The 14,055-nt window shown below is 44.7% G+C and overlaps 1 protein-coding gene across 1 annotated transcript in view; it reads left to right on the top strand.

Annotated features, from left to right (window-relative positions):
• Nucleotides 1-3,895: 3,895 nt before the first annotated feature.
• The window catches only part of Deptor (DEP domain containing MTOR interacting protein), a 161,746-nt gene continuing 151,586 nt past the window's right edge, over nt 3,896-14,055 (top strand). Inside the window, exon 1 of the mRNA XM_006982386.4 lies at nt 3,896-4,169. Coding sequence (XP_006982448.2) covers nt 3,949-4,169 — 221 coding nt within the window. The 5' untranslated portion in view covers nt 3,896-3,948. The remainder of the gene's footprint in view (nt 4,170-14,055) is intronic.

Raw genomic sequence — 14,055 nt, 5'->3', positions numbered from 1 at the left:
AAGCCTAGATAACATCTAACCTATCATTCAGCTTGAGGGCTGACACTACACTTGCATTTTTAGTAATTCAAGTTCATCTCTTCACTTTGTGACTCGCCTTTAGGAAGAGTTCATAACACCAGCACTGCTCAAAATATGGTTGACCAGGGAGTGGGCACTATCCTCAGTGAAAAACGGAGACATACTGTTTGTTATTGAGAGAAATCACTCAGAAACGTTCATAGCAATCTTACAAAGTATTTATCCCCATAAGGTTTGGGCATGTGTTAAGTATGCCTTTTTACTTAATTTATCTATCTTATATTTCACCAAAATATTACACTTTGATTGCTTAGATGGACACACACACACACACACACACACACACATACACACACACACACACACACACACACACACCAGGACCTTCCCTATCCAAACTTTGATATTGATCTCAAAGCACCAAAACACCCAGAAGACATCAAAAGGGCTGAGTGGGGAGAGCTGGAAAACATGGCACACACTTAATAGTTCCCACCTGTAATACTTAACTAAATTTCATTTAATGCCCTTGGTAACCATTGGGGCTGGTGGTGTATAACCTTTCCCTTTGAGAATAGAAATTCTAAGAAGACAACCAGCTTGCAAGTGGAGTCAGGAACCAATCCAAAGTCTGTGAGGATTCTCAGCTCTTCCAAAACTTTGGTGTGGGATGAATTGCCACAGCAATGCCCTTCTGTCTTCTGTCATTAGTCACAGGCATTGTTGCTCCAGGACCCACAGTGACAGCCATTGGGACCTACTTGTCCCCGGGAGTCAGTTCACTAATAGAAGAGTGTCTTCAGCAGTGGAGTAAGATGTGTTCCATGTCTCAAGTGAAAGCCTAAACCTTAATACATAATAGCAAACCAACTCTCATTATCTACAGATATCTTCACAGGCACACAAACCACCACCACTGAACACATACACACACCACGGAACACACATAGATACACATCACCAGCACCCACCACACACACATACAACACACACACACACACACACACACACACATACACACACACACACACACACATACACACACACACACACACAAAAAAAAAAAAAAAAAAAAAAAAGGGAGGGGATTTCAAGAAAAATACCCAGGCCCAGCAGCACTTGGGAAGTGGAAGCAGGAAAATCAGGAGGTCAAGGCCAGCCTTGGTTACATGAGATTCTATCTCAAAAAGTTGAATCTAAAGATAAAATTAAAAGTTACTCTCCCTTTCAGGTCAGGTATTTTTCTGACCTGAAAATTTTTAGCCTTAAATTATGGTGATTTTTTAAAATCATAAATGTACAAAATTTTGTTTCTAAAATGGATCTTCAAATTTTTATTTAATGAAACTATTATTTGATGAATGTTAAAGACCATCCCTAGAAAGTAATAAAAATTATTCTTCCGGTTTTATCAATAGGAAATTGAGAAGAGATTTAGTGATTAGTATGAGATTATAAAGTTAGACAATAATAGTATGAGCATCAAGATTGCACAGTTGAGTGAAAAGCCCATGACCACCACCCCCCAAAAAAAACCTCAATTCTCTGTAGTAAGTATAAGATTTAAAACATGAGAAACAACAGCTGGGCGTGGTGCTGTACACCTTTGATCCTGGCACTCAGGAGGCGAAGACAGGCAGACCTCTGAGTTCCAGGACAGCCGGGCTACACAGAGAAACCTTATCTTGAAAAACCAAACACAAACAAAAACTTGAGAAACAGACAGCTGTTACTCTCACTAAGCTCAGGCCACCTACCTCCACTACTCGATGTCCACACTACCAAAACGGGACTGAGAATCATAGTTCACTAAAAGCTGTCTCTTTTGGTCCATCTTTCAAAATACTGTCTGTTTATAAAAGTTAATAAGTGTAAATAATTTCTTTTGGCAGAAGGGTTGCCTAAGATATTCTATTAAAGGGAGTTATTTCCTTTCTGGAATGTGGCTGATCATAGTCTTGAAAAATCTAAGACTAAGCATGGAAGGGCTGCCTCACTTCCTAGTTGTGAAACTTAGACAAACTAAGACCTAGCAGGGTTTTGTGAGGATAAATTAAACACTACAAAAAAGGTTTATGGAGTCAGGTAAAGCACAAACATAAATAAAGGCTGCTGTGGATATTACTCTATGTAAATAAAACACTGATGGCCAGTGACCAGGCAGGAAGTATAGGCGGGACAAAGAGAGAGGAGAATTGGGGAAACAGGAAGAAGGAGAGAGACACTGCAGCCACTGCCAGGACAAGCAGCATGTGAAGACGCTGGGAAGCCACCAGCCACGTGGCAAGGTATAAATTTATAAAAATGGGTTAATTTAAGATAAAAGAACAGTTAGCAAGAAGCCTGCCACGGCCATACAGTTTATAAGTGATATAAGCGTCTGAGTGATTATTTTATATGTGGATTGTGGGACTGCGGGGCTTGGGGAACCTGGAGAGAAGCCCTCCAGCAACAAAAGGCTCAACAAACCTTTGCAATACTCCAGCAAACCGTGAGGACTGGTCTTCTCAGAGCACTAGAAAAGACGAATGTGAGTTCTCCTTTGGGGAAAAAAAAAAAATAGAGCAGAGCATGATGTTCAGTGCTTACAATGCCAGAACTTGGGAGGCTGAGGCAGGGGGATCATGAGTTTGCTGTCAACCTTGGCTACACAGAAAGAGTCTATCTCAAACAACCTATTGTAACCAGTCTCTTAAAATGGGACGATAGTCGTTTTGTTTACCAATGACTGGGCTGTGCAAAGTGCTAAATGTTCTATTTTTGTGCCCAGTAAGTAGTCTTCAGGAAGGTCAAGTAACATTCATGGTAGCATGTGTTGTGGTATGCATCGGCAGTTTGTCACGGCTACTGTTGTCACAGTACTTGTGACAAGGTACACAGACACACGCGCCTGGATCTTACAGAAGGGAAATTCAAAGACACTTCAAAATATTTATTCGACCATGAAAGACACAATCCGAATTGCAGCTATGCGGAAGTTTACAAACCAAAAATGAAAAGGGATGATGCCAACTCATTTTTTTATGAACATTTTAGACCAGTTTTGCCATTCAAACGTCTTTAACTCCACTCTTCTAAAAGCTTACTGTATTGCTCTATTTTGTTAGGTGAGCCGCGTTTGTTTGCTTTAGTTTGTTTTATGAGACAAGGTGTCTTTATATCTGGTTCACTGACAATCCTCCTGCCTCATCTTCTGGAGTTCTGGGAACACCGGTGTGTCCCCACGCCTGGGAAGATGCAGTTGTTTTAAAACACAGGTTAAAAAATCTAGAATGGCCTTGCCTGCTTGCGCGAGACAAGTTACCTCACTCCTTCGAGTCGCCTTCTCCATGTTAAAGGAAGGCAATGCTCAGATTATGATCTTCTGGAAATTAAGCAAGGCAACAACCTACGTGAAACATCTTGAACGCACCAGGTGTCGACAGGTGCTAGCAACAATTATTGCAAGAAGGGATTAAGGGCATTTAGGTAGGAGATCACAGCCATGAGGCCAGATTCTTAGTCTTTTTGAACCGCAGGCCAAGATGCTTTACTGACTCCACTGTAAGGTTGTCCACAGGGAAAGTGGTCAGAAAGAGCGGAATGCCCTTCAGCGACATCCTCGATTGTTCTCATTTTTAGTCTCTGCAACACGGCTACGGAAAGTACAATAAAAATGCAAAATTCCCCAGCACGAGTTTGGAAGTGAAAAAAAAAAAAAAAGGAATATAAAGAGAAACACTCAACCTCCTCAAGAAGCGCACAGCTCACTGCCCCGCCTTGGTGTTTATATTTTTCTCCTTGGCCCCGCCCCCGGGCCACGAGAGCGGCCAGGCCACGCCCCCACGCCGAAGTTCCAGGGCCGGACTCGCCGAAATCTTCAGCCTGCCTGCAGGGATTCCCTCACCAGCCAATCGCGTCTGAGCCACGGGGCCGCCAGGAACAAAGATGGCCGGGGCGGCTTCGCGAGGGCAGCCTGATCCGAACGCCAGGCACCCGGCGGGACGGCAAAGGCAGAGTGGCAGCCGCGCGGTCGGGAGCATGGAGGAGGGCAGCAGCGGCGGCGGCAGCAGCGGTGGCAGCGACAGCAACACCAGCGGGAGTGGCGGGGCGCACCAGAGAGAGCTGGAACGCATGGCTGAAGTCCTGGTGACCGGGGAGCAGCTCCGGTAAGGAGAGGCGCTCGGTCGGTGGGCTCCCGGCTGGTTGCACTGCTAGCGGTGCCCGCCGCGGACCGGAGAGCACGAGCGAGCTGGCTCGTGGCAGGCTCGGTGGCTCGCGGGGCGCCGGGACCGTGGCGGGCGCGTGGGATGGTTGGTTCCAGCCGCGCGAGTGCCGGGCGGCTGCAGCCCCGGGACGAGCAGCTTCAGGAAGGCTGCAGGGACCGATGCCGGGGAACCGGGAACGCATGGTGCAGGCTGCGCCCTACCTTGCTGGGCTTCTGCAGCCCTGCGTCCCGCGGACTCGCCACCACTCAGTGCGCGCCGACCCCGTGCCAGGTTTCCCTGATGACAGCCTGGAGCCTGCTCGGTTCGAAAAGAAGAGTCGGATCGGACCCCAGCCCCTGAAGGTCCAGATAAAAGGCACTAGCTTCACGATTGCCTTCAGTTCAGCTTTCCTTTTTTGGGAACAAGGCATGCTTCCCTTCCTTGAGCCTCAGTTTACTTATATGTAAAACTGGGCGGATCTCTGCGAGTCCCTTGAGGGGTTGCGCTGAAGGCTCGTCTTGGGAGAACGTGTCTGAGCCCTTTACCTCTCCCTTAATTGGCACGTCGTCAGTTGTCACTTGGGTCCACAAGGGGGCGTGAAAGTACCTTGTTCGGGGCCCAGGTTTGGGACCCTGGAGTTGGCCGATCGCCCCGCACTTTTTCCTAGAATTATCACTTGCCCAATCTTACAAATCCAGGAACAAGCACTGACCTCCAGGGCTCCCTCGCTATTCCCATCGCTTCCTGTTCCCTTTTTTTCTCGGGCATAGGCTTGAGAGTTGTGCTTCCGCAGCTGCAGATATTGTGGTCATAAATCAGATGGCCAGTTAGAATGAATCCGGCTCTGCGGCGTTTTTTGCCAAAACGAACCAGAAAGAGGTGCGCTAGTTCCCCCTGGTTCTTGGCTTGATTTTTTTTTTTTCTTTCCTGGCTTATTTCGGTTTCTAAATGTCTATTTCAAGACTTGAAGGAGAATTTTTTGCGAAGGTCCCTGGAGGTCTGGTAAACCACTGGGCTTTGCAGGGCTCAGTTTGAGGAAGTAGCTGTTCAAAGTCGGGATGATCGGCTAGTGAGACAGAAGGAAAATTACGCATTTTGGTTCCCTGTTGAATTTCAAGTGTGTGGCTGAAATGACAGGGAATTAAAAACCTGTTTTCCTTCATCAAGTGTATGTTTTAATGAAGAAGATGATGTAAAGCTTATCTGATTTAATCTGATTTTCTTAATAGTTTAATGCCTTGCTCATTTACTGCATTGCTGTTTGGAAAAGCTTCCCTGGGATGGGGATTCCTTACTTTTTATTTCTTTTACTAACATGATTGTGTCCCCAAAGCACGTCCTCCTTCAAGATGCTGCTCCTTAAATGTACCTTCCCCAGAGAAAGCACTTTGCAGGCTTTCCAGCCACAGTTCTGCAGACCTAAGGGGAAATAGGTTCTGACCCCGGGTTAGATCTGGGTTGGAATTTCTGTTCCTCCTCCATGTAGCCAAGTGTTACCATGACTTTGTTTTGAGGAGGACTTTGAGCCAGACTGAATCCTGGCCTTGCCCTTTGCATAGTTAGAATAGGGCCTTGGACAAGCTCTTTAGGTGAGAAGGATGAGTTAACAGTGGAATTTACCTTGCAGTGTTAATTCCGTGGATTACGTGGAGTTAGTCCCTACACAGGTGTTGATACACACCATGTGGTCATTCGCCAGTGTAGCCGAGCTTGGACAAATGAATGTTCTCGTCTGAGCTACTTCCTCATCTGTAAAGTAGCCATGAAGATGAAAATATTTCTTGGGGTGCTTTTGAGAATCTGACTCGGGCTTCCTGCATTAGTGAGCAATCTTCAGGGGCCTGCTGGAATGAATTGGTGTTACAGGTCTCTGCGCAATAATCATACTTGACTTCCAGGCTGGTAAAATGTAGAAGGTCTGGGTGGTTGATAAGAGCACAGGATGTAAGACCAGACTGCTGTGGGTTTTCTCCCTATGTCTCCACCATGTGATACTTCTGTGACTTTGGGACAACTGACTTCCTCTCTTGCCTCAGTATCCTCTTTAGAGAAGGGGGATTTAAAAGACACTGTTTCAGTTTGGGGAAGGGCTGAGATGTCACATCCACATTTGAGTATGATGGTATGCACCTGCAATCCCAGCTCTTGGGGGATGGGGACCAGAGAATTACAAGTTTGAAGTTACCCTAGCCTATATAGTAAGTACTAGGCCAGCAAGGCCCTATCTTTAAAAAAAAAAAAAAAACTGAGCAAATATTAACCATTTAAAATTGATTTGAAGAATTCAATTTCGCTTTTATTTCAACTATTTTAAAGCAATTAAATAATTTTTTTTTGGTTTGGTTTTTCAGGACAGGGTTTCTCTGTGTAGCTTTGCGCCTTTCCTGGAACTCACTTGGTAGCCCAGGCTGGCCTCAAACTCACAGAGATCCACCTGGCTCTGCCTCCTGAGTGCTGGGATTAAAGGCATGGGCCACCACTGCCCAACATAAATAATTCTTATGTGTGGGGGTTAGGTGTACAGCAGTGCCAATGTAGAGGTCGAAGGACATATTTCAGGAGCTGTTTCTTCCGTGTTTACATAAGTTCCAGGATCAAATTCAGGTTGCCAGGAGTTCACAGCAAGCACCTTTTTCTACTGAGCCATCTCTCAGCCTCGCCATAGTGGCTCGTGTCTATAATTCCAGCACTTCTGGAGTTAGAGGCAGAACGGGTTCAAAACCCTTGGGTACACAGTGAGGTTTGAGGCCAGCCTGGGTGGCAAAGTTACATAATATTTAGACTTTAGTGACTGAAGTGGCCATATGCCTGGTGTCCTAATTAATGGAGGGCCAGGTGTCTGGCCATCCTGACTGTCACTGCCAGAATGGATTCTTCTCTTCCAACTGTCCTCATCTTGTAGGATTCCTGACATTTAGTGGGGACCACGTTTTCTGCCTCTGACTGCTTCACACCCACTGCAGGTCACCCAGTCTTTGTCTTTCTACTGTTCCATTACTTCTGGGTCTTCACAGAAAGGGGCAGGTGATGAAAAGGGAGGAAATCACCCGGGCAGTGGCGGCACACGCCTTTAATCCCAGCATTCCAGCTTGATTTCTGTTCAACTTCTTTTCCACTCTTTGGAGACAGGGCTGTACTCTATACATTCATAGCCCAGTGTGGCCTAGAACTTATGACAGACATCCTTCTGCCTCAGCCTCCCAAGTTCTGGGATTATCGGTGGGGAGCGACCATGCCTACCTCCTTTTCTTTTCTATTTTTGTAGTGTGTTCTCTTGGGGGCAAGCCGGTGAACCCCAGCAGCCCTTGCTTAGCCCCTTTCCCGGTAGACTGGGGATAAGACCCTCCACCATCAGGTTGTGTTGTTGGATCAAGTGGGGTCCAACATAGAAAGACCTGTGTACAAAAAAAGCAGTGAGTCGGGAAGACTGTTGTGATCTGGGAGTTCCCGCCGCAGAGCTGGGGGCTGGCTGCATGGTGCCGACACTTTTTTGCAGTTGGTTGCATAAGGACAACAGAAGTTACCACATACACACTCTGCTTTCTTTTCCAGTAGGACCTTCTCCTAATTCCCTTCACGCTCTTCCTTCATCTTAAAAGAATTCCCTTCCTTGCCCAGATCTTTTTTATTTTAATTGTTTGAGGATTTTATATGTGCCCATAATATGTTTTGATCAAATCCACCCCCTCTTCTCCCCTTTAACTCTCCCATAGATTCCCCCATTTTTTTTTTCCTTCCCAATTTCAAGTATTCTTTTTTAAGCCGAGTCCACTTAATTCTGCCAGAATTTGGCATGGGTAATCCCCCTGGGGCTGCATCACTGAAGAAAACTGAGTCTCCCTCCCCAAGCAGCCATAAACTGACAATAGTTCCTCAGCTGGGGGTGGGGGAGGAGGATTTCGTGAGCCCCTCCCCCATCCTCGGTGGGATTTTTTAGGTAGCTTGAGCTTGTGTGGGTCTTGCACAGTCATGGCTACTGTGAGTTGCTCATGAGTGCAGTGGGCTGCCACATCTTCAGAAGTCTCTGGTGTAGCCTCTCTCTCTCCCTCTGGCTCTTCCTCCATGATACCTGAACCATGAGCGTAGGTGGTGTGACAGATATCGAATCTGGGGCTGAGCACTCCGCCCACCGTCTCTTAGTCTCTGCACACTGACCAGTGTGAGTCCGTGCATTGATCACCATCTACTGAAAGAAGCATCAATGGGGGTTAAGGGCTGCCTTGATATATGGGTATTAAGATGAGTCCTTAGGGGGCTGGAGAGATGGCTCAGCAGTTAAGAGCACTGACTGTTCTTCCAGAAGTCCTGAGTTCAATCCCAGCAACCACATGGTGGCTCACAGCCATCTGTAATGAGATCTGGTGCCCTCTTCTGGCCGGCAGTCATATATGCTGTATACATAATAAATAAATAAATCTTAAAAAAAAAAAAAAAAGATGAGTCCTTAGGGAGGATTTTAATCTTATGTCCTTTTAGCAGGATAATAATAGTAGTTTCTTCCCTAGGACTTAGAGTCTACCCACCCTGTTCTCAGCCCAAGCACCAGGCTTGAGTTCCGCTTGATGGGTCATCTTGCCCAGTTCTTTTCCACGTTTTTTTTCATCTTAAAGATGCATTTGGAGCCAGGTGTGGTGGCGCATGCCTGCAATTGCAGTGCTTGGGAGGTGGAGACAGGAAGTGACAACATAGCCATGGAGTACATCATAGAAGGAGAGGGAAAGCAGGCTCAGAATGGAGGTAGAGAAAAGAAAAGGAAATATGCCTTTCTGGGAAATTGAATACTTGGACAATTATAAAAGCTGTATGGCTATACTCTGTGAGAGACTAACACTTAAAAAAAAAGATGTGTTTTATTTTTAAGTGTGTGTGTGTGTGTGTGTGTGTGTGCGCGCGCGCGCGCGCGTGCATGTGGGTGCAGGTGACTGAGGAGGCCAGAAGTGTTGACTCCTCCTGGAATGGGACTTGTAAGTGGCTGTGATCTGCTGGAAGCTTGTGCTGGGAAGCAAACTCGGGTCCTCTGTAAGAGCATCAAGCACTCTTAAACCTGAGACATCTCCTTGCCCCTGCTTAAAGCTTTTGAATTGGCCAAAAGAATACAATAAAAGTTATCACTAATTTGGAAATGTGACATTGTTGACATGCTAGATGGTGTTAACAGTTCACACACACTCCAATGTCTTACTGATGTCAGAACAGAGAAAGATGTCTCAGGAAAAGCTCAGAATGTTTCTGATTTGAAGATTATCAGCCACATACCAATCACTTACATCAGTCGTATTTTATTCTATGATTTTTCAGATCCTTAGTTTGTAGATGTAACCAACCGTCTTATTAAATAAGAAACACAGAAACAATGTAAAAGAGAAAGCCGAGAAGTCAGAGCTCAGAGCTAAAATCTCACCCTTCCTCCTGCTGTCCCAGCTTCGCGAAAAGAGACCTACTTCCTGTCGGTTCGTATTTTTAAAGTATGTTGTTCTGCCTTCTCATTGGTTGTAAACCCAAACACATGACTGCCTCGTCACTGTCTGAATGTACAGCCCCCTAGGTCTTAAAGGCATATGTCTCCAATGCTGGCTGTATCCCTGAACACACAGATCTTATGGGATTAAAGGCGTGTGCCGCCACCGCCACAGTCTTGCTATGGCTCTAATAGCTCTGACCCTGAACACACAGATATCTATGGGATTAAAGGCATGTGCCACCACCGCCACACTCTTGCTATGGCTCTAATAGCTCTGACTCCCAGACAACTTTATTTATTAACATACAATCAAAATAATAATTCAGTACAATTAGATTATCACCACATTAGTTATTTTATTTTATTATTATGTTTTATTTTATGTGAATCCATTGTCTCAACTCTGACACCAATAATAACATCTAAATTCCACCTCATGTTTTTTTAAAAGGCTGGTCCCAGAAATACTTATAAAGAAAGGTTTGCATTTCTGTGTATTGTCAAAGAAGTTCCACAGTACTATCTCTTGGTAGTTATGGTAGGAAATACAATAAAAACAACACTACCAGCCTATAATTCTAGCGCTAGAAAGAAGGCAAGAGATCCCAGGGTTCAAGAACCGTCTGGGCTACATAGTAAGTTAGAGGTCAGCCTGGGTCCTATCTTAAGAAAGTAATAAATATAATAATGATGATGATGTTTATATGACATTATTTTTACTTGTGAAGGACTCTTCTAAGTGCTTTGAATATTAATGCTTTTATTTTTTTTTTTTTGTTGTTGTTGTTGTTTGAGACATGTAGCCCAAACTGATCTTGAACTTGACCTTGAACAATCTTATAGCAATCTTCCCAAGTGATAAGACTCAGGTGTGAGTCACCGGGCCTGACATATTAGTGTCATTAATGTCCCTAACACGTCCTATCACCCTTACTTTACAGAGGAGAACACTGTACATTTAAACTAACTGGCTAGAGGTTATTCATTCACACAGGAAGTGGTGGAGTTGAGAATCTGTGCCCTTACGTGGAGTTTAATTGCTCTTCCTGAGTAGTGATGACAGAGGGCCAGGAATGATGGTTCTAGGGCTAAAGAAGCCCCTCAGTGGTAAGAAGAATATTTGGTGCCCAAGCGCCAGGACCCGAGTTCAGCTCTCTGGTATCCATGTTAAAAACTGGCTGTGTTTGCATGCAAACCTATAACTCCAGCTCTGTTGGGATGGAGACAGGAGGATCATTATCTCAAAGAAAAAAAAAAACTAAGAGCAGGACACCCAATATATTCCTCTGGCCTCTGCCTGTACAGGGACCACACACACACATACATCACACAAAAAGTTATATATATTATGCTAAAACATTTTCAAAACTCATGTATCTGAGACTCTCACATTCTAGTATGACAACTTTTGCAAATTGTCTGTGGAAATCTGATCTACTCCTGGAAGTATTTGTGTTTTGATGAAACAGATTTTTTTTTCCTTTTGTCCACTGATATTAAAGTGAGTCTTCCATGCCACATGATTTTGACTGACTTGGACTGTGTGAATGCTAAATCCGTAGTCATTTAAATGCAAAGATAAACAGAGTGGGTTCCACTGCCCATGAGCTTGGAATGGGTAGAGAGGGCAATTTAATTAAGACTATACTGAGAATTTTGACTTTGGTACTTGGGGTTATGAAAGCAGTGGGATGCTTTAAGCACTGCTTAATGGGCCATACTAGGAGGAGCATGGAAGACAGGGGTACTAAGAATTATTTCAACTATCAGGGGCTCATTCAGGAGGTTTCAGGGGAGAATTTTAGTATGTTGCCTAGGGATCATTCTTGTGATATTTTGGTGAAGAACGTGGCTGCCTTTTGCCCTTGTCCGAAAAGTCTGCCTGAGGCTAAAGTGAAGAGTTTTGGATTATTCCATTGGCAGAAAGAAAAAAAAATCTCAAAACAGCCTAATATGTACTCTGTCGTGTGGTTATTAGTGGTAACTCTAGTGAAGATTTATAATGAAAAGGAGCAAGCTGAGAAAGGTAAATTACAAAAAGTAGACTTTGAGGAGAAAAAGAGCTCCAAGAAGTGGAATGTAGCTAAATCCCGTGTTCAAGGAGATACATGGATTAAGAAATGGAATAAAGGGAGTGGTGACTCAGGGCAAGACCTTATCCAGCTAAGTTTCCAACCTGTGAAAAGGACTTAAAGAAAAGCTTAGGGCTGGGTGTGGTGGGGCACACATTTAATCCCAGCACTCCCAAGGCAGAGGCTGGCAGATCTCTTGAGATTGAGGCCAGCCTGGTCTATAGAGCAAGAGTTTCAGGACAGCCAAGCTTAGGCAGTGAAAGTCAGAAAGTTGGTGAAGATGTAACTGAACAAGGAGGCCCTTGTTCCAGCCCCAGCAAGCAGCAGAACTTGGCAGCTTTGGCCACATAGTTTTTGCTTTAGAGTTAGGGAGAGAAGAAAGGAGGAGTTTTGGAAAAAAGCCACTGAGGCCAGGCATGTGTCAGGGGTGTCCCTGAATGGCAGCCTAGTAGAGCGGCCATTGCATGAAGCTCTGCAGTTGAACCCTGGATTGTCTTGGAGAATCTAAGATGTTAGAGATGCCAGCGTTGTGGAATACCCTGCTAAGGAGAGTGGCTAACAGGGAGTAAAGCCAGCCCAAGGGAAAGAAATGTGTTGCAGTCAACAAAGATAAACAAAATGGAAGATCTGAAGAGCATTTTGACATGAGACATGGAGATGCACAATTTGGAGTTTACCCAGCTGGTTTTTGACCTTGCTTTGGTCTAGTATTTCCTCATATGCTCCTTTCCTTGCATTTTGGAATGGTAACGTATATCCTGTGCTATTATATGTATGTGATCTGCTTATTGATTTTAACTTTCACAGGTGATCACAATTAAAAGATTTCATGAATCTCAGAAGAGACTTTGAACTTTGGACTTTACAACATTGTTGAGACTGTTCTAGACTATGGGGACTTTTGAAGTTGGACTAAATGAATTTTGCATTATGATACTGTTACAAGCTTAAGGGAGTGGAATGTGGTCATTTAAATGTAATTGGCCCCCATAATCTCATAGGGAGTGGCACTATTAGGAGGTGTGGCTTTGTTGGAGTGGGTATGGCCTTATTGGAGGAAGTGTGTCACTGTGGGGGTGGGCTTTGAGGTTTCCTATGCTCAGGATACTGTCCAGTGTCAGTCAGCTTCCTGTTGCCTGCAAAATGTAGGACTCTTAGCTACCAGCACCGCACCTGCCTGCACGCCGCCAAGCTTCCTGTCCTGATGATAATGGACCAAACCTCGGAAACCGTAAGGGAGTCACCCAATTAAACGTTTTATTTATAAGAGTTTCTGTGGTCATGGTGTGTTTTCACAGCAATAACAACCTAAACTAAGACAGTGTTGCAAACTTTTCAGTTATTGTCTTTTATCTGGAGCAAGCATGGGCAGTCAGTCCCTAATGGCTGCTTCTACAAAGCAGTGAGTTTTAGCTAAGTTGTAGGCAATTGTAGTTCTTTTAAACCGTGGGATGTACTTGCTTTTTTTCTGTAACAGACTGCTTTCCCAAACTCTTACCCTCTTGCTGTTGCCTTTACACACACACACACACACACACACACACACACACACACAGAGAGAGAGAGAGAGAGAGAGAGAGAGAGAGAGAGAGAGAGAGACTGAAAGAGAGACTGAAAGAGAGACTGATCACTAAATACTGAATGGTTCTCTTAAGGTTCCTTTCCTTTATTCATTCCTCTGTTTGAGGAAGGCTCTCACCATGTAGTTCTTAAATTCCATAATCTTCTCCCCGTAACCTCCAGAATCCTGGGATGCCTGGCTGGCTGCGTGCAAAATAGCGCCAAAGAGGATGCTCAGATAGCTCAGATAAGAGAAGAAGGAATTAGAGCACACAGTCTCGGAAAAAGAGAAAGAAGGGCGGTGGTGGTGCACACTCGGGAGGCAGAGGCAGGCGGATCTCTGTGAGTTCAAGGCCAGCCTGGTCTACAGACTGAGATCCAGGAAAGGCACAAAGCTACACAGAGAAACCCTGTCTGGGTGGCGGGGGAGAATTGTGACCTAGGGTTATCATATCAGCCATGATCCTATTCACTGTACACCAGGAACTAGCCATGATCTCACTTAGATCCCCTAGTAGCACTTCCTTTCTTTTCTTTCTTCCTTCCTTCCTTCCTTCCTTCCTTCCTGCCTCTCTCTTTTTCTTTAATTGTTATTGTTTTTGATGGTGCTGTGTATGTGTGTATCCTAAATATATAAATACAGCTTGCTCATTTTCTATAATGTTACTCCTTCTATGACAGAAACAAAGTAGTAGAACTTTCAAATGTAACTTCAGAACCTACCGAAGACACATATATGGGTATTGTAAAGACA

Source organism: Peromyscus maniculatus, chromosome 20 (assembly GCF_049852395.1).
Source record: "Peromyscus maniculatus bairdii isolate BWxNUB_F1_BW_parent chromosome 20, HU_Pman_BW_mat_3.1, whole genome shotgun sequence".
Lineage (NCBI taxonomy): Eukaryota > Metazoa > Chordata > Mammalia > Rodentia > Cricetidae > Peromyscus > Peromyscus maniculatus.
This window is presented reverse-complemented; position numbering and strand designations above follow the sequence as displayed.